Raw genomic sequence first — 26,716 nt, 5'->3', positions numbered from 1 at the left:
GTTCTGGTTATCTGCAGTGTGTCTACTGATTTTCTTGGTTCTGCAGAACACATGAAATAGCTCCCAGATTGCTGGGCTACATTCTGTTCTTAGGAAGCATTTACTCACTGCCGTGCAGTTTGTCTTTAGATGCATCTCAGTGAGTCTGAAGATATAACACGAGCTCGTGGCTGCACTGCAGCCAGCGGCCAGGTCTCGGTGTCCACAAGGAGCGCCTTCTGTATAACTGTTAGGTTTGATCTGAATTGTGCATCTAACATTATTGATTTGCATTTCCTAGCTGCACTTTCATCTTGACCAGTTCCTCTTCCAATCATGCATTGTATAAAATGTCGCATGGGTTCATCTCTGGGAGGCCTCGCTGTCTGCCCCACCTGGTGCCAGCTGCCTGGGGGCTGGCCCCTGGCAGACTGTCAGCAAGGGCAGTGGTTGCTCACAGACCGCGGTATGTTAATGACCGTGATCTGTGAGTCTACAGGCTGGCAGGAATGTGGCACAGCTCTCGTAGACACACCGAGGTCACTAAGGCAGAGCACGTCAGAATGCTGGGATGCCTCCTGTGCTGGGCCTTGGGACACATGCGCCACACACAGATGGCTGGCAGTGCATGTCTGTTTCACAGCATTCGGGAAATAAACAGTTGTGTATTCTGCATGTGGTAAAGATCAGCGGTGAAACATTTCTTTGGACTGCAGCTCATCCACCACCCCCTTCCCCGACCTGTTGTGTTTTGGGATGGGGTGTCAGGCCATGGCTATGTCTTGGAGTTAGGCTGTAGAAAATTCAGTGCAAGGTTTGGCTTGAGAACCAGAGGTCAGGCTTGGCTAGCTAGAACAAAAGGTTCTTTGCACACTAAGTCAACACTTTGTTTCACCCCTTAGATTGACATAGAAATCAATGGCATCGCAGTGGATCTTCACATGAAATTGGGTGACAATGGAGAAGCATTCTTTGTGGAGGAGACAGAAGAGGAATATGTAAGTTCTCCAGGTCCCAGCCTCTCTACGTGCTGTTCCGGGCCTCCAGCACATGTTGTGACACAGGAATGGTCAGCGGACTTGTACTTGGTTGTGTAAATGATGGTTCCATGTTAGATGGGCTCCAGTTTTATGTTGAGCTGAGCTGTTGCAAAGGGTCTTAGGATAAACATAAAATAATCCTATTTTTTAAAAAGGAGGTGAGGAGATGAGAAACCTTTAAAATGAAAAACCTATTGACCCAAGAAACACGAATTACTTTTATGCCACACATTAGGAATGAAATATGACCCCTGCTTCCTAGGAGTTTCTGACATAAAGAAGAATAAAAACACCAAAATTTGTTCATGTGACTGCCATTGACTTAGGTTTTTTTTTCTTCAGACTCTCCTCATTTAACTGTTGCCTACATCTCTTTCAAGCCAGAAGTTCTAGGTCTGGCTCTCTGACTGCCACACACTGTTCCATGTTAGGGACGTTCACACTTGGCGCAGCCATTCCTTCCTGGTAGGCCTTCAGTCTTTCCGTCTCCCAGGTGCTGCTATGGTAAAGCAAGGAAGCCTTACTGTGACACAGCTTTCAAGGTCAGGTCAACTTTCTGTAACAGATGATCATTTGTCAAGTCCCTAGAAGTAGAGGCCACAGCCTCTCCCCTGGGTGCAGGATGTCCTGGGCAGTTTCTCTCTGTTGGTACTGAATGCAGGTTGTGTGTCAGTAAATAATCCAGGCATCAGGGAACATGGTCACCAAAGCCACATTGAGAAGCTTAATACAGGGAAAGTCACACATTTTCAGGACGTGAAAAGGACACAAACTCAAGTGCTGTCAATTATTTGAGGTCCATGTGGATCTTTACCTCATTGTGCATCTGCATTGAATTAGACAGCAATGAAGCACACGGCCGAGACACTCTTGCTGGACGCCAGCCTCCCTTGCTTCTGTTTTGAGTCAGGAGTGTAACTGCTGCTGAACCCTGTCTTCTTCAGGGTTCTTACAAGGACTCGCTGATTCTCCTGTACAAGGCCCTCATCCTCTGTGCTGGCAGGCAGCGTGCTCTCTGGCCCCACTGTTGCGCCAATACCTGGCTCCTCACCTCCCTCGCGTCCCTGTCTCTGTCACTGCTTCATCCTGTTGGCGCTGCCTGCGTCCTCTGCAGCGCTCATCAGCACTGCCACTGCTGGCACCACTGGGCGGAGGGCTGAGCTGGCTCTGCTTGTCCTCACCTCTTGTGCTCTGCACACACTGGCCCGTGGCTCTTCCCTGGCATGTATTGAGAAAGAGCTGCCTGTGCTTGGCTGTGTCATGGGGCTCCAGATTGCCTCCTGCCCTGGGAAGAAGTGTGTTGTCTCCTCCACTGTGGAATTAAATACTGCTTCGATCAGCACAGTGTGTGTCAGGAGTAACTTTGATTTCTCTGTGATCTTTAAGGAAAAGCTTCCTGCATACCTTGCCACCTCCCCGATTCCCACAGAAGATCAGTTCTTTAAGGATCTGGACACCCCCTTGGGGAAATCAGGAGGAGATGGAGGACAGCCCCAGAGCGCAGACGTTTCACACATCTCAGAAACAGAGACGGTGTTTGCTCCAAGTGCTGTGAAAAAGAAGAAGCGGAGGAGAAAGAAGTGCAAGCAGGACAGTAAGAAGGAGGAGCCAGCAGTCTCCCCTGCTGTGGAGGGCAGTCGTGACATGACCGTGAGCTCCGATGACGAGAAGGCAGCCCAGGCGTCCAGGTAAGGCCTTGGGCCTGGACGCGGGAGGGCAGCTCAGGGCACTGTTTGTCCACACTTCACTGTACAGGCACGTGGGGGAGCCCCTTTCTTGTGTCCTTTCTGCAGCTAGCAGAATTTGCCGGTGGCCCTTCTGCTGTGACACTCGGATGTCATTTATGGCAAGCTAGAGGTGCCTCTCTTCCAGTCCACAGGAGGGCTGGTTAATGACCTGCCCTGGAGCAGGTGTAGTGGGCAGGGCACCTCCCCATCTTGCCATTACCCCCCAGCTCTGAGGTTGGTACCCAGCTAGTTCTGAGAACCCGCCACTGCCTTGCCTGTCTACACCCTTTATTTAACTGTGTGGGGACTCGAGGGAGTTTGGGTCTGCTTGTGTGTTTGCAGCTTAGCTCCTGGCCTCCTGGGGAGAGTCATGCATTGCTGTGGTCCTCAAAGGAGAAGGGGGAGGAGGGGGAAAAGGGGCTTGCTAGTTACACACCAGACCCTAGAGAGCAGATTTCACCTTAACCTAAGTTCATTGTTCAGGTCTTATTTTCACAGTTAAATTAATAGAACATTGTAAAGATTATAGCAGTGTATTCTGTTAGTGAATAACGTAGGATAATTGTTTCTTGGCAACACGATTCACTCAGTTCTAAAAGTCTTGGAATCTGGTTGGTGAGTTCTGGAATAATATCCTGTAATTGATAGTAATTTTTAGATGTGTGAATATTTTTCTACTATCATAGCTATCATGTGTGATGCCCTTTTTAGATACCCTTTTTATGTTTCCCCACACTGAATACATTAGCCTTTCTTATTTTGATAGAGTATAGAATACCTATTGGAACTAAATAATTAAAAATGCGAACAATTGGCAAAAATACTTTAGGCTTTGTAGTGCTTTTGCAGCTAAAATTCTTTTGAGTCACACTTAAAGAAACACTTGTTCCAAACTTTTGTTGATACGTGTCCTTTGTTAACATAGTAGAATAAAGTAAAGGACCTCTAATAGTTTGCAGTTTTCGCCTAGCATGTTAAAACCTTCTAAGACATAGAGTTCCTTACTAAATGCACAGAAGTCGCTGTTGTAAAGGGACTGTAGAGGGGGAAATACAGGTGAACACATACAGAAGCACCAGCACATGCCTTGCCTTTGCAAGTCATAGGAAAGGCTGCGTCACCCAAATCTGTTGGGTACAGTGCCGTTGCAGTTAGGAACAGCGCCAGCTTATCTTGCCGAGCCAGCATCTGGCTGGCTGAGTCAGCAGCCCTGTCCCTGCGCATGGCAGCCAGGGTTTGGGACATTTTTCAGGAGTGCAGTGGTCTGCTTTTGGTTGGGTCTCTCCTGTAGTGAACTGTAGATGCTGTCATTTGGAGGAGCTCTTTCTGAAATTTGCTTTCTAAAATCTGCTTCGTTACACAGTGAACAGAAATAAGGTCTTTGAAAAAAGGACTGCAGAATGTACCCAGTAGCCAGAGCTCAGGCCACGCTGTCGTAAGCAGCTGGGCCTGCTAGATTCCGAGTGGAGCACTGGTGCTCACTTATCAGCCAGGCTTCGTGCTCCCCTCCAGTCAGCAGCTGACTTCTGGAGACCCTGTGGGTGGGGTGCCGCTGCCCTGGCCCGGCCCCCTTACCGTGTACATGCAGCCAGGTGCTGTGGGCTTCCTTCATGCGGGTGGGAGCCTCAGTGTCTGTGGAAAGGGTCCAAATGCAGACTCATCGTGAGCCACGTGGAAGTTTCCTGACTACCACAGGGCTAAGGTCGCTGATAAGCACACTGTGAGCAGCATGAGTTGGTGATCTTTGGTCACGGTACTTAGCAATCCTGTTCTCCTCTTCTTGCCAGTTAAGTAGTTTCAAACCCAGTTAGCACCTATAATTTATGCCCCAAAACAGTTCAGGCTGTTTGCTTTGGCTTTCTGTTGATTCTCTCCTACTTAGAAACATGTGAGGTATAATTTACATACCAGCATCCATAGTTCTTACTGTGCAGGTCTGGGAACCTCGGCGATTGCAGACATCTCGGTGGCCTCGGTAGCGTCTGGATTAGGAGGCTGTTTGCAAAGTGATGGCAGAGTTGAAAAGGCAACAGCATGGGGACATCTGTGAGGCCGCAGTGGCCTGTGCACACAGATAGGCAGCATGCACGGCCACAGCCCTCTCCCCCTCTGTGCAGGGTGACCTGTGTCAGCCACACAGCACTGCTGCACTACACCTGCCTCCTGTCCGTCCACTTCCTTGGCTTTCCTGTCCTGTCCTTAGTTTAAATTGCTCTGCCCAGGTCTCCTAGCTGGCTCCTGTTCCTAGGCACATGTGCCATTTTGAAAGAACTTAACTCTTGAGAAATCCTGGGGAAATAAAGCAATCAGGACTAAAGGAGCCCCAATATCCAAAACCTTTCCTCACTCTGGTGGTCCTAGTCTGGGACTGGTTTTGTCAGCTTTTCTTCCTGTGGCCGTGAGTTCTTAAAGGTATCTGAGCTCACCTTATATTTTACTAAATCCTATTTATTTTGCTGAACTCTTGTACTGCTATGAAATGTGTTCATCAAAGACAAGGATTTTCCCTTTTTCTTTTTGAGACAATGTCTTTCTATGTTGTCCAGACTGTCATCAAACAACTCCTCCTCTTTCTTCTCCTCCTCTTCCTCCTCCTCCTTCTCCTCTTCTCCCTCCCCCCATTTCCCCTCCCCTTTCTCTTCCCCCTCCCCCTCCTCCCTTATAGGGTTACAAGTGTACACCACCACATCTGACTGATTTTCCCTTTTTTAAAGGAAAGTTATCATTTGATCTTCCTTTGCTTTTCCTAGATGTCTGTTTTCCTTAATATGTGCTTTTCTCCCCTTGAATAAGTTTGTGTGTCAGAGTAATACTCTGGAAGAAAGATTAGGATTAGGAAAACCTTATATTTAAAAGTGAAAGCATATGAGAAAACCATTACATGTCAGAGTTATTGGTAAAACATTAAGATACAGAGGAAGATGGAGCCAGGCATGATAGCGCATACCTGTAATCCCAGCCCTTGGAAGCCTGAGGCAGGAGGATTGCTGTAAGTTCAAGGCCAGCCTGGGCTACAAGTGAAACCCTGTCTCAAAAAGACCAAAAAAAAAAAAAAAAAAACGGAAGAAAAGTAGTACTAAAAATATAAACTGGCTTCTGTTCCTGATAGAGCATATTCAGTATATGCATTTCTCATTTTACCTTTTGTATCTGTTATATTAGAACATTAAATTCCTTAACTCTTAGATATGTGTAGTTTGGTACTTTTTTCTTTCAGTAATTCAACATAGTACACCACATAAATCTCACCTCAGCTCTGAAGTAGACATGACAAGTGACAAATTTCCAACTACAAATGCAGACTGGATCCACAGTGTTACGCTAGCTTTTTTACTTTTGGCAACTTCCCTACACATCTCTGGACCCTTGGTTGCCCATTGCTTGGGGTGGGCTGTTCCTGCCTCTTAGCAGGTTCCCCGTTGCTGGGACTCCATACCCAGCGCTGATGATCTGAAGGAGGAAAGGTTTAATTTGGTTCATGGTTTCCAGGACGTTAGTCCATCCTTGCCTGGCTACAGAGTTTCAGCAGTTCTAGCATTTCCCAAAAATCCACATCAGACTCTGCTGAGACTCCCAGCAGACTCCTAGCTGCGAACCTCTGGGAAAATGAAGTTACTCAATGCCAATGTGCAGCGGTAGAGTAAACATCCCCATTCTGAAAGGGAGGAGTGGGGGGCTGGAACAGGACCAGCATAAGACCAAAACTCATAGGGCAATTCCTGTAGGTCCATAGCCAGCATCCAGGACACATAGTAGTGAGAGATGAGTTCCAGGGGGCTTTAGCGGCCCCCAGTGCTATGGCCTTTTCATCGCAACCCTTGTCACAGCTCGCTCTCAGGCTGGCTTCGCTCACAGCCTGTAGCTTTCCTCACAGCCGACTGGCATTTCTGGGGTCTCCAGAGCATATTCAGCTTTGTTCCTGTATTCTTTCAGTGTCTACCTGCCCAGCCTCCCAGGCCTTCCTTTGGAGTCAGAGCAGAGGCCTCCAGGATCCCACAACTCTTACGTTCTGCATGCTGGTAAAATCAGCACCACATCGATGGCACTAGGTCTGCTGTCATTGGATGTGGCAGCCGAATCCCCTTAGATCATGGCTCCAGCAGCCTCTGAGGATTGAGTGACTGAGCAGTGAAATAAGTCCAAGGGAACTCGTTCCCTAGGAAGTCTTCTAAAGTAGGGGTCCCAGAAACTCTCTTCCCAAATGAAATACTTTATATTTTGTACCTTTGAGCCAGTAATGAGTAGGTCTTTCTGATTTCTGAGACTGCATTGAGGCATCTTTCTTCTTGTCTCTTCAGCAGCCACACCCTCCATTGGCTCCAACTTTGTGCATGGTTCCACACAGACATTTTTTTTTTTTTTTCCAGATAAAAGCACATGGCTGGGGGCCTGCCCCGTAGCTCAGTTCTTTAAGTGGCTGCCTCAACAAAGCAGTCAGGCTCAGGCTGCTATGGCTCGATCCCCACAACTCAAGCCAGCCAAACCTGCCCTGAAGGCATTTGGAGCAAAAAAAAAAAAAAAAAGAGGCACATGGCTGTGGTGCTGGTGAAGTCCTTGCTCCCAGCTGAAACTTCCTGAGCCTGGTCCTTACTGTCTGCATGCCTGTCGGCATTTCTGGTCTTTGGAGCCATTACCAGAATCACCCTTCAGGCTCTGCTTATGGCACGTGAGGGCTTCCATAGCCCATGTCTCCAAACCTTCCCAGATTTACCTATAAACTATTTGTTTTTTTTTAAATTTATTTATTTTATTTATTATTTATTTGTGTGTGTGTGTGTGTGTGTGTGTGTGTGGCCAGCTCAGCCCACCAGGGGCGGGGCGGGCTGGCATGTGGTGCTGGGGATTGAACCGCGGTCCCTGTGCTTTGCTAAGCTTTTTCTAAGTAGGTGCTTTAGACCACTGAGCCATCTCACCAGCCCCCTATAAACTATTTGTAAAGACTTCCAAACCACACAGTCAGATAAAGACATAGTTATCACCCCATTTCTCACTGGGACGCAGTATCCAGCATTCATAGTTTAAAGGAGGAGGGGCTGGATTTAGCCCATGGTTGCCAAAGATTCTGTGCCTGGCATCCCAGAAGCAGTGCCAGAGAGAAAGGGGCAGGGACCAGTGCAGCCCCCAAAGCCACACGCATGGCCCACCCAGGCATGACAGAATGGCGTTGAGCTAACCACCTGTTCAGCTCCAAACCAGTTGAGCTGACAGTTCAGCTAACCATCCGCACTACCTCAGGTTGTAAGAGCCAGGTGAAATACAGGTACTGTAAGGCTTTAGTTGTAACCTGAAGGGATGCAAAAAGAAATTTTTGCTTGTTCTCTGTTCTGTAGTTAGTGGTTGCAGAACTTTTTGTAGGTGGTATTGGCAAACCCCCATTGGAAAGGAGGAGTTAATCATGTGGCTCACTTCATTCTTATTGTTCAGACAGCTTGTTAGGTTTGGGTGCTTCTTAAAACTAGGATGGGCACCATCATTTCTGTGTTTTCCTTTCACAGAGGATCTTCAAATGCTTCCTTAAAAGAAGAATACAAGGATCCTTTGCTCTTTCATTCTGGGGATCACTACCCCTTATCCGACGGAGATTGGTCCCCGCTAGAGAAGTAGGTATCTTTGGAAGTTCTTCCCTAAGGGAAGAAGGAAGTACGTGTTACCTGCTATTGTTGCACAGAAGTTTTTCCTCAGCGATTACACTGTTCTCAGCTCACCTGACCGACCCTAGCAGTGCGGGGCAGCTGTAGATCTGGGTGGACTCTGCCACTTGTGGTCCCTGAGTTCTGGTTGTTCATGTCCGGAGTCAGCTGTGGGAGTGAGGCTCAAGCAGAAGGCTTGTGGTCGCACTGTTCACTCTCTGCCCGTCTTTGCGTGTCAGGAGCTAACATGCATTTTTCTCCTACAAAATGACCTCCTCGCTGCTTTCCTTTGAGAAGCAAAGGAAACAACGTGCCTCCTGCACTGAGAGAGGAGGAGGCCGCTGCTGTTCGCCCTCCTGGCGCCCGCAGTCTGTGGGCTCAGGTGGACTGACTGCAGGCCGAGGTGCCCTCACTGAAGCTGTCCCTGTCTCTGGCCCTGTGTTCCAGTGCCTACTCCCAGGCGGCATGTCCAAAGAGCGATTCAGAGCTGGAGGTGAAGCCCTCTGAGAGCCTGCTGCGGTCCGAGTCACACATGGAGTGGACGTGGGGTGGCTTCCCAGAGTCTACCAAGGTAGGGCAGCTCCCAGGACACACACGGGGACAGTGCGCCCCCACGTGGCCATGAAGGTCACTCACGGCGCTGAGTTTCAGAACCTGTGCACCCTATTTGCAAGAGAAGTAATACTGCACAGGGAAATTTTTAAGGCAATTAAAAGAAAGTAAAATTTCTGCATTGAAATTTTGCGTGCAAAATTGACTTTTAAAGCTTTTCTGATATCATAATGAAGAAGACAACTAGAATAATATGTATCTTAAGAAAGCTGTCTAGATCTACTGTTAAATTTAGTTGTGGGGAGGGTGTTGATTTTGAGACAGGCCCTCACTGTGTAGTTCAAGCTGGCCTTGAACCTACTACGGAGGGCAGCCCAGCCTCGAACTCAGCAGTGATCCCCCGCCTCAGCCTCCTAGGCACTGGGTTAGAGTCACACACCCAGCCAGGCTGAATTTCGGTTTTTAAATGTCAGCTTTGCTCCTGTTTGTGATTGCTTCTGGCCTTCCTGCTGTTCATGCGCTCACGTAGCCTGAAGCACTCAGGCGCAGTTATTTTTCTCAGTGACTGTTGGGCGTCGTCTCCCTCCAAATGAATGCTCTTGTCTTCTTCCCATACAGTCTTCTGAACTGTGGGACAGCTTAGGGACACCTGTCATCCCAGGATTCAGGAGGCCGAAGCAGGATAGCAAATCTGGGGGTGGCCTCAAGACTCTGTCTCATAAAAATGGACTAAACATGACTTCTCATACACACCAGGATACAGAACAAACTAGTTACTAGTTCTGCCACATTTTAATTTTGAACTGTTTTACCAAAAACAGTATGTTTAATAAATGTTAAATTATAAATAAAACAAAACAAAACAAAAATTGTAGATAAAAAGCAGTTGGAGGCACACCTGTCATTCCAGTGCTTGGGACGGCCAGCCTGAAGTACAGAGTGAGACTATCTTGCCACCCCCACTCCCCAAGTGCATATGCGTTACCCAAAGAATTAGATAGCAGATATCTCTCAAATTAGTTTGGTTTTACACAGTTCACCTTTCGTAGGTCAGCAGAAGAGAAAGGGCTGACCATCATCCTCGAACAGCTATGATAACCCCATCGGAAAACACCCATTTCCGGGTCATTCCAAGCGAGGACAGCCTGTTGCGGGATGACGATGAGGACGCAGACAGGCCCCCCACTGACCCAGTACACGCCCTCCTGAAGCCCACGCCCAGGGCCCTGTGCACGCATGGGCCGAGCCCCACAGCTGCTGGGTCGCTGGAGCCTGCACAGCCACCACCCGAGGAAGACTCGGAGCCTTCGCCCGGCCCTGCCTCTGCCGAGCCCCGATCAACGGCCAAGGTGGACTCGCCGTCCAGGAAGCGAGGTGAGTGCTGCTCAGCTCCATGTAGGAATGACCAGTGTCCTCAGCCATGATGCCCCTTTCCACCTGTGTTCCTGATGTGGCCGTCGCCACACCTGCAACTCCACAAGGCCACCCGCAGAGCGATGGCACCTCTGTTCCGGCAGCTCCGCTTCTGTATTTTCCATCACCGAGGACACAGTCGTGCGCACCAGTCAGTGATGGGGCCACACGCAGGGCTGTGTCGTGTCGCCCAGCAGTGTTGCTCCCAGCTCATCTGTAAGGCTGTATCCTGCTGGTGACCTGTGAGAGGCTCTTTGCCGGAGCCTATTTTTCCAAGCTGAAATCTTGTCGGCCATCCTCCATTGCATGGGGTTTGGTGTTCCTTTCTCTTTTGTATTAGGACTGCTCCCCATTCTCCCCACCCCTGCATCCCTGGTGCCCTTCCACCCGTGATAGTGCACTTTAGAGGGCCATCTAGGAGTAGGAGCCACTTGTGTCCCAGCACATTGGATGACTCTGTAATCAGAGCCACTTGGGTCACTTAAGCCTTCTCACAGCCTCATGTAGAGAGGAAGGCAGCTGTGAAGTAGGTGTAGGGACATCTATTTAAGGCATTCACTCTAACACATTTTGATACATAATCAGCATAAAAATTATTGGGATACTTGTGTGTTTTTTAGAGTAAGTGGTATCTTTTACACGTTACTTTAAAAAAAATTTTTTTTCTTAATCATTTATTTATTTGGTACAGGGTCTCACTACACAGCTTGGACTCTAGTGTTCCTCCCATCTCAGCCTCCCCAAGGGATTATAGGTGTGTGCCACTATGCTCAGTCTCGGTGGCCCATAGCATGCAGTACCGGGGATCGAACCCAGGTCCTTGCACTTGCCAGGCAGGCGATTAGTCTGCCTAGCTATTGCCAGGCCCCTCGATACATTTTTAAACGTTATTATTTTAGATGATAAATTTTGGAAGTTGAGTTTCTTCTGTGTTTCTAATACATTTTGCATATGCCAACTATATGGTTATACATAGATTTCTGCTCCTCCAGGACCTCACAGCGGTGGCCTGGTGACTCATCAGTTTGGTCCTGTGTGTTGCGCCTTGCGCATGTGTTCTGATGCTCCTCAGTTGAGCATGCGGGTGAGGGAGGGCCTGGGATTCTTCATATAGCGGCAGTGAAAGCATGGATAAATGGCGTGGGCACTCAGCATAGGCCTCTCCTCCACAGGCTCGGAGGCCTGAGAGGGAGCACACGTGAAAAGCTTGGCTGGCACCTCTGCAGTGCCGCTCAGTGCAAATCATGGCCCATGTTGCTTGTTTACAAATTCTTTTATTTTCTTGCAGCATTGTAAGTTCTTATGTCTTGTTTGTTTTTCTTAAACACACAGGTGTCCACAAAAGAAGCCAGCACCAGGGGCCTGATGATATTTACCTGGATGACTTGAAAGGGCTGGAGCCTGAGGTCGCTGCGCTCTACTTCCCCAAGAGGTAGGGCCTGTGTCCTGTGGGCAGCCGCTCAGAGGCAGTCTGTGTAGTTCCTGCGTCTGAGGAAGCAGGGAGGCGATGGGCCTCGGGGTAGACCTGCCTTCGCTCCTCGTTGCAGGGTGCTCGTAGTGTGTGCGTGGCTTGGACCGGAGTGGAAGCAGGGAGGCGATGGGCCTCGGGGTGGATCTGCCCTCGCTCCTGTTGCAGGGTGCTCGTAGTGTGCCTGGCTTGGGCTGGAGGGGCTTGATGATCAGCAGCTGTTGGGAAAACGCCTCTAATCCAGTAAGAGTGACGTTGCTTAAACCTACGTAACTACGTGTAACTTGAGATTATTTTTATATTCAGCAATGCATATTCAACATGTTTTGAAAAATTCACTTTCTGTATATTACATTTTTAATCATTTATTTATTTGGTATAGGGTCTCGCTAGCAGCTCAGACTCATAGTGGTCCTCCTGTCTCTACCTTCCCAACGTTGGGATTACAGGCATATTCTACTGTGCCTGGTTTTGGTGGCCAGCACAGCATGCCTGGGGTTGTGGCCAGCACTGTGTGCGGTCCCAGGGATCAAACCCAGGCAGGTGCTTAGACCACTGAGCTATCTCCCCAGCCCTTTACTATATATTTTTAAGAACATATCCTTGCTGGGTGTGGTGGCACATCCCTGTAATCCCAGGACTCAGGAGGCTGAGGCAGAAGGATTGCCAGGAGTATGAGGTCAGCCCTATCAAGGAAAAAAAAAGTACACCTTACCAAGAGTGCTGTCCCTGCCGAGGAGGTCTTTAGACTCTAGGCCTGCTCTGCTGAGACCCTGTCCCGGTTCTCTCCTCCTGCTGGGGATCACCCAAGGGCCCTCTCTGGCCTGCAGAGTCCTCCCCTAGGTGGCTCAGGCCTGGGCCTCAAGCACGTCCCAAAGAACTGTCACCCCGCTCCCCTTTCCACCTCACAGGGACTGCACAAGGGCTTGCGCTCTCCACGGAGGGAACTGCACTGAGCCCCGCCCCCGGGGACCTCTGAGTGAAATGCTGAGAGCACATTTCATTTTCACTCAGAAATGTGGGGTTGACACAACTATTTAAATTTCTGACATATTTTTAGGAGGTTCTTTCCTTTCTAGGTCTGTACCTTAAACTTGTCTCAAAATAGATAACATACTTCATTTGAAGAAATGGGGTTTTTAAAGGTGAGAAACCTTAAATTGTAAACTTTTTGTGATAGGAAAACTAAATTGTAAATCTAAAAGTCTTTTAGGCAGTTTTGGGCTTCTTTTTGTAGCATATCGTGTCTTCCAAGAATAGTGATAATTGAAATTCTTCCTTTCCTATCATTATTCCTTTTATTTCTCTCTCTTGTCTAATTGCTCTGATTAAAGTTTCCAGAACTATATTGAGTAAGAGTGGTGACAGTGGTCACCCTTGTCTTACTCTTGATTTTAGAGTGAAAGCTTTCAGGTTTTGTTCATGTAGTATGATGTTGGCTGTTGGCTTGTCATAGATGGCTCTTATCAGACTGAGAAACAATCTTCCCAATTTTTATAGGATTTTTTTTTTCTTTCACTTTCTGAGACAGAGTCTCGCTGTATAGCCAAATTGACCTCAAACTCACAGCAGTCCTCCTGCCTCTGTAGGCTTTTTATTGAGAATGGGTGTTGAGCTTTGTCAAATGTTTTCTGCCTCTATTGAGATAATTCTTTTTGTTCTTGTCTCTATTAATATGGGCTGTTACATTTATTGATTTACATATATTGAACCATCCCTGCATTTCTGGGATGAATCCTCTGTGATCATGGTGTATAATCTTCTTGATAATTTACTGCGTTGTGTTTACCAGTATCTTACTGAGGATTTTTGCTTCTATGTTCATTAGCGAGACTGACCTAATTCATTTTCTTTTTTTTTGTTCCTCAATTGCCTTCAGGGCACTTTTGGCCAGCAGGAGAGTTGTGAGATTCAAACTCCAGCAACCTGAGGCTGACAGCTTTGTGGAAGCAGCCACTTAAAGGACTGAGCTAGGGCCAGGCCCCCAAAGATTTTTTTTTTTTTTTTTTTTTAACCGGGGATTGAACTCAGACCCTTGAGCTTGCCAGGGAAGCGCTTATTCCACTGAGCCATCTCCCCAGCCCTTTAATTCTTTTTCTTGGATTCTTCTGTGGCTTATAGTACAAGCGCTTGGTTTCCAGAATGAATTTGGAAATATTGTTTCCCTTTCAATTTCATTCAAGAGTTTGAGCAGAAGCTGCATTAATCCTTCTCTAAATTTCTTATAGAATTCACCAGTGAATCAGTCAGGGCCTGGGCTCTTCTTTATTGATAAGTTTTTGATATCTTCAATTTTACTGACTGATATTGGCTTAATTTTTATATCTTCTGGATTCAGATTTGATAATTAATGTGCATCTAGGAAACTGTCTGTTTCTTCTGTGTTTTCCATCTTACTAGAATACAGGTCCTCAGAGTAGATATTGATGATCTGGACTTCTGCAGGATCTGTTGTGATTTCACCCTTTTCATTCGTAATTGCATGGATTTAACTCTTTCTTTTTTCGGATAAGGTTTGCTAAGGTTTTGTCAATTTGATTTAATATTTCCCTTTCCAAGGATGTACTGACCTTTATGTTGCTTAATCAGTTTTGACTAGAAATCTACTTTATCTGCAAACAGAATAGCTACCCCTGCTTTTTTCTGGGTTCCTGTCACATAGAATAGTATTTTCCATCCTTTGATTTTCACTCTATAAATTTCTTTTTGAATTAAATGTGTTTCTTGTATGTAGCATACAGTTGGATCTTGCTTTTTGATTCATTCTGCTAGTATGTTTCTCTTGATTCACAAATTAAGACCATTAACATTGATGGTTATAATTAATATGTGTTGATTTATCTTTGTCACATTATTTTCCTATTGTCCCCCCCATTTAATTGTTTGCCTTGCCTGGTGGGGTCCTGTTGGGGGTTGTGAAGCTGTGGTCCCTGTTGTCTCTTTTTTTAGAATGTCCTTCAGAACATTTTGGAGTGCTGGTTTGGTGTTCGTGAATTTCCTCAGGTGTTGTCATGAAAGTATCTTTTTTTCTCCAACAATTTTGACAGATAGTTTTATGGGATACAACAATAAGTTGGGGCTAAGGAGATAGCTCAGCAGTCTAAGCACCTGCCTGGTAAGCATAAGGACCCAAGTTCAATCCCCGGTACCATAGCCATGCCTGCCCCAAAACTCCCGACACACCGTGATGGCCACCAAAAAAAGGCATAGTAGTGCATGCCTATAAAACCAGAACTGGGGAGGCTAAGACAGGGGGATCACTTACAAGTCTGAACTACATAGCAAGACCCTGTACCAAAAAAATAAAATGAATTTTTTAAAAAATCTGGGTTGGAAGTTGTTTTCTTTTAGGACTTAAAATACTTCAAGCTTGGCTTGACTTGGGAATTTGTGTAAAGTCAGCTCTGATTCTGATGGGGCTTCCTTCACAGGTAATGTTTCTTTAACAGCTTTTAAGATTTTGTTCTTATGTTGAATTTCTGGAATCTTTACTATGATATGCCTTACTATAGAATGTTTGTAGCATCCTTTGTAGCAGCACAATTTGGTGGGGTTTTGTTTTGTTTTGTTTTGTATTTGTTTTTTCTATTTTAGAGAAGGGTCTACAGGGTGTTGAGGATCTCACTACTAGGTCGGACTCGTAGTGATCTGCCTATTCATAGCCTCCCAAGAGCTGGGATTACAGGCATGTGCCACCACACCCAGTCTCAGTTGAGCCCTCTCAGCGTGCCCCGGGGTGGGGCTAGCATGGCAGGCCCAGGGATCAAACCCCTGGCCCCTGCGCCTGCTTGCAGGTGCTTTAATCCACTGAGCTGTTTGGCCAGCCCCAGTAGCAGCACAGTTTGTAATGACTAAATCTTAGAAACAACTCGAATGCCCATCAACTGAGGAATGATTAAAAAATATGTAGCGTTTTTATACAATGGAGTACTATCCACCCATACTGAAGGATAAACTGGAGACTTTCATAGGGAAATGGCTGGAACTCGAGACCATACTCATAAATGAAATAGCCAGACACACAAGCACACATCCTGTTGTCTTCCTAGTGTGAGAAGCTGGGTCCATGATGGACATAGGTATAAAATGGGAAGAAACTGTTCAAGTGAAACTAGGATGGGGAGGGAGGAAAAGAAGAAAGGGAAAAGTAAAAGTAAATATAAAAAATTAAAAATGAAAATATATACATATATATGTTAAAATAGTTACCTTACTACTTTCATTGAAAAGAAAGGTTTGTACTGATGTTATTTGGGTAATTATATGCCTATATCTTATACTCTGAGTAACTAATTTAAAGATAAAAGTACATAATGCAGTAACCACTGTACTGTGCTATTATCTTGTTTTGAAATTTTGGGAGTTTTTTTCTCTTTAAAATTTAAAAACAGGAGCTGGTGAGATGGCTCAGTGGTCTAAAGCACCTACTTAGAACAAGCTTCGCAAAGCGCAGGAACCGCGGTTCAATCCCCCAGCACCACATGCCAGCCAGCCCCGCCCCCTGGTGGGCTGAGCTGGCCACACACACAAATAAATAAATAAATAAATAAATAAATAAATAAATAAATAAATAAATAAATAAATAAATAAATAAATATTTTAAAAATAATAATAAAATAAAATTAAAAAACAAACAAACCCCACAAAACAATCACAAAAAGTCACATTTATACTCTAGTACCAAAGCATTCCATTACGGTCACCTTCTAGAATCTGGCTTCTGTGCTGTATCTAGAAAAATAAGTGTTGAGTGTCCGCATCGTTAGTTTGAGCCCTCCTGCCATAAGACAGATTTACTTCCTGTCTGTTCCTCCTGCTGTCCCATGTAGACAGATGTAGCTTCCACAGGACCCTGGGTGCTCGAGGCTGTGTGTCTGGAGGGAAGAGCTGACTACAGCCTCAGAGCGCAGCCCTGCAGTAACCCATCTCCGGTGTGTGTGCACCGTGGCTGCCCGATGGGGCTGGGGTCAGGCTCCAGGCATGGCTTGTTTTAATCACCTGGTCATCTTCATCCAGGAAATGGAAGTAGATGCTTGTAACTCTTGCTTCTGTAATGAAATCATAGAGGCTGGAGATGAGCCCTTGGTGTTATGGCCAGGTGACTTGGTAGTGCTCACCCCAGCCCTAGCTGCTTCCTAGCCCTCTCTGATGTCCCTGTCACCTGGTTCTGCACACTGGGGGACCCAAGGCCACAGCCTCGTCCTTCCTTTAGGAGATGTTACTGACTGCGCCTCCTAAGCTGTGCACCAGCCAGAGGGGTTGGAGTTGCCTTAACAGCTTTTCCCCTTATGTCTCTGGCAGTGACACAGACCCTGGCTCCCGGCAGTGGCACGAGTGCGACACCCTGTCTGGCTCTCAGTCCCCACAGTCAGTGGGAAGCGCAGCCGCAGATAGCGGCACTGAGTGTCTCTCAGATTCTGCCATGGACCTGCCCGATGTCACCCTGTCCCTCTGCGGGGGCCTCAGCGACAATGGGGAGATCTCTAAAGGTACCTGGGATGGTCTTGCCTGGGCTCTGCCTCCAAGCAGCCTGTGTGCAGGGGTAGCCCCTGCTGTGGCCAGGGATCTTGGGCTCCAGGGATCTTGTGCAAGCACTGGTGTCGTCCTGTGACAGGGAGTGTGGAAGGAGGCATCCTCAGGCCATGTGACTGCAACTCCCCGTGCAGAGGTAGAAGCACTTTGGCCAGGGGTTCAGGACCCTCAAGGAAGGTACTTGGGGCAGTGCTCAGAGGCAAGGAAGCTGATTGTTTCCTGAGACAGGAAAAGCCAGCCCCAAATAAGGAAAGAGCTCCGCAGAGCTGGTCAGGGTGAGGGGTTCTGGAGTGCGCAGACGGCGAGTTGCCTGCCTGCCTGCGCCTCCGGGTTTGCCTTCTGCCTTGGCAGTATCTGCCTCGCCTCCAGGCTGGTAGGTCACCCCAGTGCACCATCTCCGCTGCTCCTGTCCCCTCCTGAGGGGCTGTGGGAGGGAGCGAGGCCCGCCACATCCTGCAGTCTGCCTTCTGGGCAGCACCACCCTTCTCTGTGTCTGTATCCCGCTTCTTTGCTTTACGTCTCATAGAAATCAGCGGTATGGGCTGGTGAGATGGCTCAGTGGTCTAAAGCACCTACCTTAGACAAGCTTAGCAAAGCACAGGGACCACGGTTCAATCCCCCAGCACCACATGCCAGCCAGCCCGCCCCCTGGTGGGCTGAGCTGGCCACACACACACACACACACACACATAAATAAATAAATAAAAATTAAAAAAAAGAAATCAGCAGTATGTTGTGGCCACTGCTTCTAGGAACAGAATTACGTCAGCCACATTGTTCTTGTAATCCTCTGTCTTTATTCCTTTTCTCTCATTGCTGAGACAAAAAGAAAACAAAGTTAAATGAGAGATTTATTTAGCGCACTCAATTAATAGCGATTCCCATCTATCAGCTGGCTCCAAGGCAGGGTGGTATGAAAGCCGGGCAACAGTTCATGGTGGCCAAGGACAGCAAAACCAAGTAACCTGAACATCTTTCTGCCCCTCTTACACTTGATTTAAGCTGCTGAGTTTAGGCCAGTGCCATAGCAATCGGTGAGCCAATCACACAGCTTAGTGCCGCATCTCACACTGTAGATTCAGCGCCCTCTGATAGATAGAAAAGCCCAGAGACCGCTTGAGGCTATGGGGGGACATGGATGCTGTGGAAGCACAGGAGCCTGGGGGGTGCTTCTCACAGCTGACTCAGGTCCAGGTCGGCTGCTTCTCTGCACAGCTGTACGGGGGTTTGCAGGCTTCCTAGTGCAGCGTGCGCTTCATGCTGTGAAGCCTGGGAACGCTGCCCAGCAGAGTTACAGTGATGTATCTGTCATCCTCCCTCTCATGCCACACCTGGAGGAGTGGTTTTCTAGGTCTCTGCTGTGTCCCTTTGTCCTGTTGTTCAAGTTAGTTGATTGATTTTTTTAATGGGCAAAGAGCAGGAAGACACAAAGAGCTTCTCCTTTTATCCTGGGGGGGTGGGGGGAACGCTGACATTCTGCCTTTAAGATTAGTTTTTTGGAAAGGACTTATTCTAGCCTACAGTCCCTACAGTGCAGAGTGCTGTGGTGATCTCCTGCAGGAATTCATGAGCTCTCTAACCAAGCTGACTATAATGGTTTCCACTGCAGAAAAGTTTATGGAGCACATCATTACCTACCACGAATTTGCGGAAAACCCTGGACTGATAGACAATCCGAACCTCGTCATAAGGATTTATAACCGGCAAGTGCTTTGGTCATCACATGGTACTCTGGGGTTTTCACCAACGTCACACTTTTATTGCAATAAAATTGGTCATCTCTGACCCACAGGCCAGTAGGCTGTGATGCTGGAGGGGAAGCCTCGACTCTATTTTAGATGTGGCATGGAGGTGCTCTTTTGCTTTGTGGGTCTCATGACTTCTCTGCTCCAAGTTGGGGCTGTAGCAGTGGTTTTTCTCATGAGAGAAATGTCAGTCATATTTTTGTAGAAAAGAATAAGCAGTTGGAGGTGTTTCTTTTGCTCCTCTGCTCTCTTCCCTTCCTCCTCTGCAGCCCACTGTGTAATAGTTTTGCACAATTCTCTCTTCTCACAGGTACTACAACTGGGCGTTGGCTGCACCTATGATCCTCAGCCTGCAGGTATTCCAGAAGAGTCTGCCCAAGGTGAGCCGCACAGAGCAGAACTCACTGGTGTGTTTCTCGATGGGTGCTGGTGCTACTCCATTGTCTGAGTTTACTGTTTAGTGTAAAACATCTGGGTTGCCATACATGGCTCCTAAAATACTTCATGCCCACAGGCTAGGGAGTTAGCTGAGCTGCCACTTTCTGTTACTTCTGCTAACTGTTGTCCAGTGTGGAAGTTCAGAGATTTAGGGCGGGAGGGCCTGGGGGGTGGGGGACAGGTAGAGCTCACTAATACGCAGTTGAGAATGAATGGAAAAAAAAAAAAAGAGAGAGAGAGAGAATGAATGGAAAGCTCTTCGCTCCCCTCAAGGTGGGGAGAACAGGGCAAGGAAGTACGACAACAAGTATGGGGTCAGGCTGTGGCTGTCAGGCCTCTTCATTAAATGGCGCCCTGAGGCTTCTCTCTAACCTTGGCACAAGCTGCCCTCCTAGCCTGAGAGCCGCCCATGCAGAACCCAGTACCAGGCCGGCTGCTGCCACTGTCCAAGTGGCTGGGAGGCAGTGCCGCCTACCCACAGCTCCAGGCTGATGGCTGATGTTTCCAGGCCACGGTCGAGTCCTGGGTCAAGGACAAGATGCCAAAGAAATCTGGGCGCTGGTGGTTTTGGCGGAAGCGGGAAAGCATGACCAAGCAGGTAACAGGCCGGGAAGCATCAAGGTCCTTGGGCTGGGGCTGGGCTCTAATCCCAAATCTCTTCTGTGCCCGGGAAGCGCTCTCTGCTGGGGTGTTTGCTGAGGGTGACAGCCACAATTTCTGAGCAGATGCTCTAGTGGCCATGTCACAGTTGCAGTGCTTTCCACTGTGGTTGCTGCCAAGCCCCTGGGGTGGCACACCACACTCCTGTGTCTGTGGGGACCTGAGTCTGTGCCACTGTGTGTATCTGCAGCTCTGCCCTGGCTGTCAGAAGGCACTGGGTGGCTGCGCGTGGCGCACTCAGATCTGACCATGACTCCCATGGGGGAAGTCTACTTCCCTGAGTCCCCGAGGTGGGCCTGGGTTCTGCTGTCTTTGAGGGTGCTTCTAGAGGGGCTCAAACACACCTTTGTCATCTTTCACTTCTAGCTGCCAGAGGCCAAGGAGGGGAAGCTGGAGGCGCCACCCACCAGTGACTTGTCTGCCAGCCCCATGGAGCCAGCCAGTGCCAGGTGGGGCTGCCCCCTCCATCCAGCCCAGCCTATGTAACCCTGGACAACTTTGTCCTTAGGTGGAGCATTCGGTGGCTTGTTGGTGCCACCTGGTTTCGCAGTCCCTTGCCCTATCCCAGGGCATGGGTGGGGTCAGTGCTAGGACCATGGCAATTGGAGTCTCTTGTGTCGAGAAACTTTGTCCCCAGCAAAGGGAGGTGTGAGGAAGGCTAGGGCAGTCAGGGGTGTCATCATCTCCTTAGGCTATGGGGTGGCGACTGGGGACCGCCGCTCACACTGTCCTAGCTCCTGCTATGGGTTTCTGTCCCCCCCCCCCCCATTTCTCTCCTGTCACCACACCCATAACCCAGGAGTTGATCTGTGACTCAGCCTCTGCTGTGAAGGCTGTACGGAGTACTTCTCCCTCAGCTTTTTAGAAAGCAGCATGTCATTGATATTTTCTTTAATTTGTACTTCTAAAAACATGCATATACAGTCCCCAGCACAGTGGAAAGAACAGGCCAGAGCCATTGGTCTACACCCCAGCTTGGGGCAGGGGATCCTGGGCAGGTGGGTGACCATGTTTGAGTACCAGAGGCTATGTGTATGAGCTTCTGGGAGCGGAAACGGCTCTGGCCCTCACGAGCGAGCACTGAGCATCTGCACAGAAAGCTCCCGGTGGTGACAGCCCTGGTGTCCCCTAGGCTGACCGAGGATGACACATCGAGTGACGAGGGCTCCCAGGAGCTGGAGGAGCCTGTCGCCACGGAGCCACTACCTATGGAGGCCCGGAGCCATGGCAACAGCCCCTCATACAGGAAGTCATTGCGGCTCTCCTCTGACCAGATTGTGAGTTTGGGATACAGGGCACTGGTGACGTAATTCCATGAGCTGTCTGTCACCTCTGGCCATACCCTGGCCTCAGCCTCAAAGTCTCTCCTGCAAACCAGCCCTGGCACAGTACAGAGGAGAGAGAGGCAGGCATCCTGTTTATTTCCACCCCATCCTGCCAATTGCATTCTGTGACCTTGGGCCTCGGGGACCAGGCAACACAGGGCTCCTGCTGGGGGACGGGGTGGTCTCCGCAGCCCCAGGGAGCCCTTGGGCCCACACAGGGGCTGGGTCAAGCCAGGCTGCGTCCAGATGGGACCTCGGTATACAGTTGAAACCTGTTCCAGACCGTAGGTTCTCACAGGGTTGTCTGTATTCTCCCACTTCCCTTCAAGGCAAAATTGCAGCTGCACGACGGCCCCAATGATATTGTGTTCAGTATCACCACCCAGTACCAAGGCACGTGCCGCTGTGCAGGGACCATTTACCTGTGGGACTGGAATGACAAGGTCATCATTTCCGACATCGACGGGACAATAACCAAGTAAGAACGGTCCCTCAGTGTGGTGGTCTTTGCCACAGAGAGGGTCTCTCCTAAAGACCTGGGGAGGCTGAGCCGCGTCAGGGTGGCTCTAGATTCTGGTTTTCAAGAGGGAGGAGGAAGGCCAGGCAGCTGAAGGTCGTCTCGGTCAGCGAGCCCTGGCCACCACGCGGGCCTGCCTAGAGGCGCAGCCGAGGGCCTCATGCTGCCTGGCCAGCAGTGGCGGCGTGTCCAGCTGGCTCTACCACCCAGAAGACGCTCAGCTTCCTGTTCCCAGCTGAGCCTGCCTCCTCTGCCTACCCACAGGTCTGACGCTTTGGGCCAGATTCTCCCGCAGCTGGGTAAAGACTGGACGCATCAGGGCATAGCGAAGCTGTACCACTCCATCAACGAGTAGGTCCCTCTCTGCATGCTGTGTGTTTGTGACCTAAAGTCCCCACGCTCCACCCCCGTGTGCCTGGGCGTGTGAGGCTTTACCTGTGAACCTGAGGCACCACCTATAGCCATGGTTCTTTAAAATTGAACGAGAGCTGCTGTGCAAAGTTGGTTTATTGTCTGTTTTTTGGTTTTTTATGTATTTAGTACAGGGTCTCACTACATAGATCGGACTCGTGATTCTCCTGTTTTCAGCCTCCCAAGTGCTGGAGTTACAGGCATGCACCACCATGCCCAGTCTGGGTCACTGGCTTAGCATGCCCCGGAAGCGGGGCCGGCACGGCACGGCACAGCAGGGAGCGAACCTCAGTCCTTAAGTCTGCCTAAGCAGGCACTTTAGTCGGCTGGCCATCTGGCTAGCCCCAGCTCCTGGGTATGTTAATGTTCTGTTTTAACCAGGTGTGGTGACACACGCCTGTAATCAGGAGGCTGAAGGAGGAGTATTACTGCAAGTTCAAGGCCAGCCAGGGCTACAAAGTGAGCCGAAGGCCAGCCTAGCTGCATAACGAGACCCTGAGTCAAAAAGACAGAAAACCAAAAAAAGAGAATTCTGTTTCTTTGAGGTAATATAGGCACACGTGGGCAAGAGGCCACCAGGGCTTCTCTGGGGCATCCTCAGGGAGGACCTTCTGGCTCGCAGGGGACCCCAGGTTTGAAATTGGCTCCCCCTCAGCTTTCACTGGGAACGCCACAGTGGGAATGATGAGTCCATCAGCCTTCTGGGCGGGGCTTGCGCCTTGTCTTCACACACAGCTCACATCCAGCACGTGTCCCTGCGAGCACAACCACTGGGGGCCTTCCCACCCCGCGGGCCTGACTCAGGGCCGCGCCTGGGCCAACCCTTGGTCCCGCAGTCTGTGTCCATGGAGGAGCCAAATCTGTGGTCCCAGCTGGCTGCCTGCTGAGACTGGGAACTCACTTTTCACGGTACTCATAGGAACCATTCGCATCTGTTGAGCGGAAAGATGTGGGATTTGCTTTCTGCAGCTGGAAGCAGAGCAGGATCGCGGGTAGGACAGCTTGTGTTTTCTGTCTCCACCTAGGAATGGCTACAAGTTCCTGTACTGCTCTGCCCGTGCCATCGGCATGGCCGACATGACCCGCGGCTACCTGCACTGGGTCAATGACAAGGGCACCATCCTGCCGAGGGGACCCCTCATGCTGTCACCCAGCAGCCTGTTCTCCGCCTTTCACAGGTGCCACCTCCCCAAGCCCCAAGGCTCCCCTTCCCATGCTGGGCATGGTCAGGCGAGCAGGAACCCTGCTCCCTGGGGCTGGACACCCCAGGACCTCCCTGGAACCTCCAGGGGAGAGCTAGCATGTTGACTCTGGTGACTTTTTTCTTAGGGAAGTGATAGAAAAGAAACCAGAGAAGTTCAAAATCGAGTGTCTGAACGACATCAAGAACCTGTTTGCGCCATCCAAGCAGCCCTTCTATGCTGCCTTTGGGAACCGTCCCAACGTAAGTGTCCGGGTCCAACTGGGGTGGGTCTCCTACTGCACAGCAGCAGAGTTAGCCACCCACTTGGCTGTGCCAGCCACCAGGGGCCCAGAGATCTGCTCTGCCCCAGAAATGGGCAGTGAGCTCTCCACTGTGACCCACACTTCACAGTGTTGCCCAAGGTGGGTTCCAGAGCCTTCGCACCAACCTCCATCTCCTGCCCAAACTGTTATCTTTCATTAACTTTGCCCAATCAGGGCTTGAATGAGCATTTTCCTGCCTCACCGTCCCAGAGTGCTGGGGTCCTAGGCCCATGTCCCCACATCTGCCTCTACCCCAAGTTCCATGCTGTGGCTTTGGAGTACCCCAAACCCAGGCTGGGACATTTCCAGGCTCTCACACCCTGCAAGGCTGGGTGTCAGCAGCACCCTTGCAGCTCGGCACTGCTGTAGTGTGTGTTAGGAGCTCGGTCATGAGCAGAGCCTGTCCACCTCGTGTAGCTACTCACTGCTGTCCCTCCTGTAGGACGTCTATGCGTACACACAGGTGGGGGTTCCAGACTGCAGGATCTTCACCGTGAACCCCAAGGGAGAGCTGATCCAAGAGAGGACCAAAGGGAACAAATCATCGTAAGTGCAGGGGCTGCCTCTCGAGACCCTGGGTCTGGGCTGCTCTGGGCAGCTCTGGGGACCCAGGCAGGGAGGATAACCGCCTCTCCCCCAGGTACCACAGGCTCAGCGAGCTGGTGGAGCACGTATTCCCGCTGCTCAGCAAGGAGCAGAGCTCCGCCTTCCCGTGCCCGGAGTTCAGTTCCTTCTGTTACTGGCGAGATCCCATCCCCGCTGCAGCCCTGGATGACCTGGCCTGAGGCCTGACTGAACACCACCCGGAGCTGCGGAACAGAGCACAGAGCGGAGTGGGAGGATCAGCTTGGAACTCCCCGCAGGGCTGTCACTGAACCCTGAGGCAGACTGCTCTTCCTGGCCTGGGTGCGAGGTCCAGGTAGAGCTCACTCTTGCTCCTGCTCCAGGAGGGGAGCTCTTCTCAGACTGTGCCCACAGTGCAGATCCAAGTGTGATCCTTGTCACATCCAAGGTCTGCAGTGCCAGTGGGAAACTGGGGGAAAACACAGGGGCAGCAGCCACGCGGGCCCCGGGAGAGGTGCCTTGGTCCTGCCCCACCAGGGTCCCGGCTGAGGTGGCCTTCAGGTCTTGCTTGGAACAAGATTTCTGATCTTCTGTGCTTCCGTTTTGTCAGTAAGCGGGGGAACACTGAGTTCAGGGCTGGCAGCCAGCAGTACCACTTCTGCACTGGGGGTCACGGTGGAGCCCTTGAATGTCAGATCCGGCAGGGCTGGTGATGATGATGGTAGTGACCGCCACATAGCTGCTAGAGGTGGTCTTCAGGGACCTGGACAGCCCAGAGCCCAGTCCTGCACTGGAGACCATAGGACAGCGAGGTCCCAGCAGAGGGGGGCTTGGGCCAGTGTCACTGAGTTTGTTTCCTCCAAAAGGAGACCTGGAGCCTGGTCATTCTGCTGATCGCAGAGTGGTGTCCCGAGCAGTCCCTGTCCAAGATCAAGGACAAGACCTCTGCAGTGGCCCCTAGCAGGGGCTTCCCAGGCCCCAGGATTGGGGCTCTCTGCAGAGTGGGGTTGGCGCCAGTGAGCAGCCGCAGTGCCCTGTGCCCCCTTGGCTGTCCCGATCTTGGGCGTGAGCTGCTGAGAGCAGGCCGAGGGAGACCCAAAGAGGCAAGGCCCTGCCATGTGCTTGGTGGTACCCTTGCCTGGATGGGGAGCTCCCTTTCCCAGCAAGCACTCTCCTGGCCTGTGGGCTAGATGTCTCCTGTCCTGTTGGTGTGACTAGCCCGGACCCGGCCGCACCTATCGGCAGCGATGCAGGCTAAGTGTGAGTCACGCAGACAGTAGGCGCTCTCTAGTGCTGTGCTGTGGAGGCGCGCCTGTGCTGGAAACCCATTGCCATTTGGTACAAATGACATTTGTTCTTTCTGTGAAAGAGAGATGCCCTCTATGCATTTGCACACAACCCTGAGGTGGCGAGGCAGGCTTACCTCGCTGTCTTCCAGTGATGGGTCACTCTGCCTGGGGGACGTCCCTCTCTCCTCCAGGTCCCTAAGAGCTGCGACCCCAGGGGCGGGGTGGGGCAGACGGTTAGGGGTGCTGGGTGGCTGTCCTGACATCACCCTTACCTGGGAGCCCTGCTCTGGGGGTGAGAGCATTCGGAATTTCATTTAAGCTGGTTTAAAATTGGTTAAAATAAGTCTTCTTTCCAGGCAAGAGTGATTTTTCTTTTTTTTTCTTTTTTCTTTTTTTTCTTTTTTGAGGTAAAGGGGAAACTACTCTTTCCACTTAGTAATTACATTCAGCTGATGATAGAGTACTGCTTACTAGGCAGCAGCGTCCCTAATAGTTGTCAGAAGTTCGTTGTAAGCGTCAGTGCCGTTCTCTTAGCTGTGGTGAAGATGTCCTCAGATGGGTGCTCACACTGGGGTGCAGTGTTTGATGTTCAAAACAAGATGTTACAACAATAAACAGGCATAAAGCTGAGTGGGTTTGGCTCTTTCTTTCAGGGGACATTCAAACCATCTTCTCTGTACGCTGGCCAGAAAGCAGTGATTTCCATAAATTAGCATTCTGACCTTTGCTGCCTGAAATTTGTCCATGGGAAGGATTTCTGGTGCCTGCTTTGAAAGCTGGTTCCAGAGAGTGAGCTTTGCCCGGAGGAACTGACCTCTGGCTCCAGGTTGGTGGGAGGTGATCTGCTAGTGCCTGGAGCCCCTGCCTGAGGGGCTGCCACCGCCAGCCCCGCAGGGTTCCATCAGGTCCCCTTTGGAGGT

The 26,716-nt window shown here is 49.9% G+C and overlaps 1 protein-coding gene across 5 annotated transcripts in view; it reads left to right on the top strand.

The window, feature by feature from the left end:
• Nucleotides 1-26,426, top strand: part of Lpin2 (lipin 2) — a 67,707-nt gene extending 41,281 nt beyond the window's left edge. For 4 of the 5 annotated variants that reach the window (XM_004635792.3, XM_023720371.1, XM_023720369.1 and 1 more), the window contains 18 exons: nucleotides 882-977; nucleotides 2,406-2,707; nucleotides 8,242-8,346; nucleotides 8,824-8,947; nucleotides 9,978-10,302; nucleotides 11,674-11,773; nucleotides 17,111-17,298; nucleotides 18,951-19,044; nucleotides 19,397-19,466; nucleotides 20,033-20,122; nucleotides 20,551-20,633; nucleotides 21,317-21,461; nucleotides 21,839-21,987; nucleotides 22,291-22,377; nucleotides 23,463-23,615; nucleotides 23,767-23,881; nucleotides 24,386-24,489; nucleotides 24,584-26,426. In XM_004635792.3, the coding sequence (XP_004635849.1) occupies nucleotides 882-977; nucleotides 2,406-2,707; nucleotides 8,242-8,346; nucleotides 8,824-8,947; nucleotides 9,978-10,302; nucleotides 11,674-11,773; nucleotides 17,111-17,298; nucleotides 18,951-19,044; nucleotides 19,397-19,466; nucleotides 20,033-20,122; nucleotides 20,551-20,633; nucleotides 21,317-21,461; nucleotides 21,839-21,987; nucleotides 22,291-22,377; nucleotides 23,463-23,615; nucleotides 23,767-23,881; nucleotides 24,386-24,489; nucleotides 24,584-24,728 (2,475 nt within the window). In that variant the 3' untranslated portion in view covers nucleotides 24,729-26,426. The remainder of the gene's footprint in view (nucleotides 1-881; nucleotides 978-2,405; nucleotides 2,708-8,241; nucleotides 8,347-8,823; nucleotides 8,948-9,977; nucleotides 10,303-11,673; nucleotides 11,774-17,110; nucleotides 17,299-18,950; nucleotides 19,045-19,396; nucleotides 19,467-20,032; nucleotides 20,123-20,550; nucleotides 20,634-21,316; nucleotides 21,462-21,838; nucleotides 21,988-22,290; nucleotides 22,378-23,462; nucleotides 23,616-23,766; nucleotides 23,882-24,385; nucleotides 24,490-24,583) is intronic. The other variant, XM_023720370.1, reaches the window with a different exon arrangement.
• The last annotated feature ends 290 nt before the right edge of the window (nucleotides 26,427-26,716 follow it).

This window comes from Octodon degus, unplaced genomic scaffold (genome assembly GCF_000260255.1).
Source record: "Octodon degus isolate 3935 unplaced genomic scaffold, OctDeg1.0 scaffold00075, whole genome shotgun sequence".
NCBI classification, from domain to species: Eukaryota; Metazoa; Chordata; class Mammalia; order Rodentia; family Octodontidae; genus Octodon; species Octodon degus.
The sequence above is the reverse complement of the archived record's forward strand: the minus strand, read 5'-3'. Positions and strand labels throughout refer to the sequence as shown.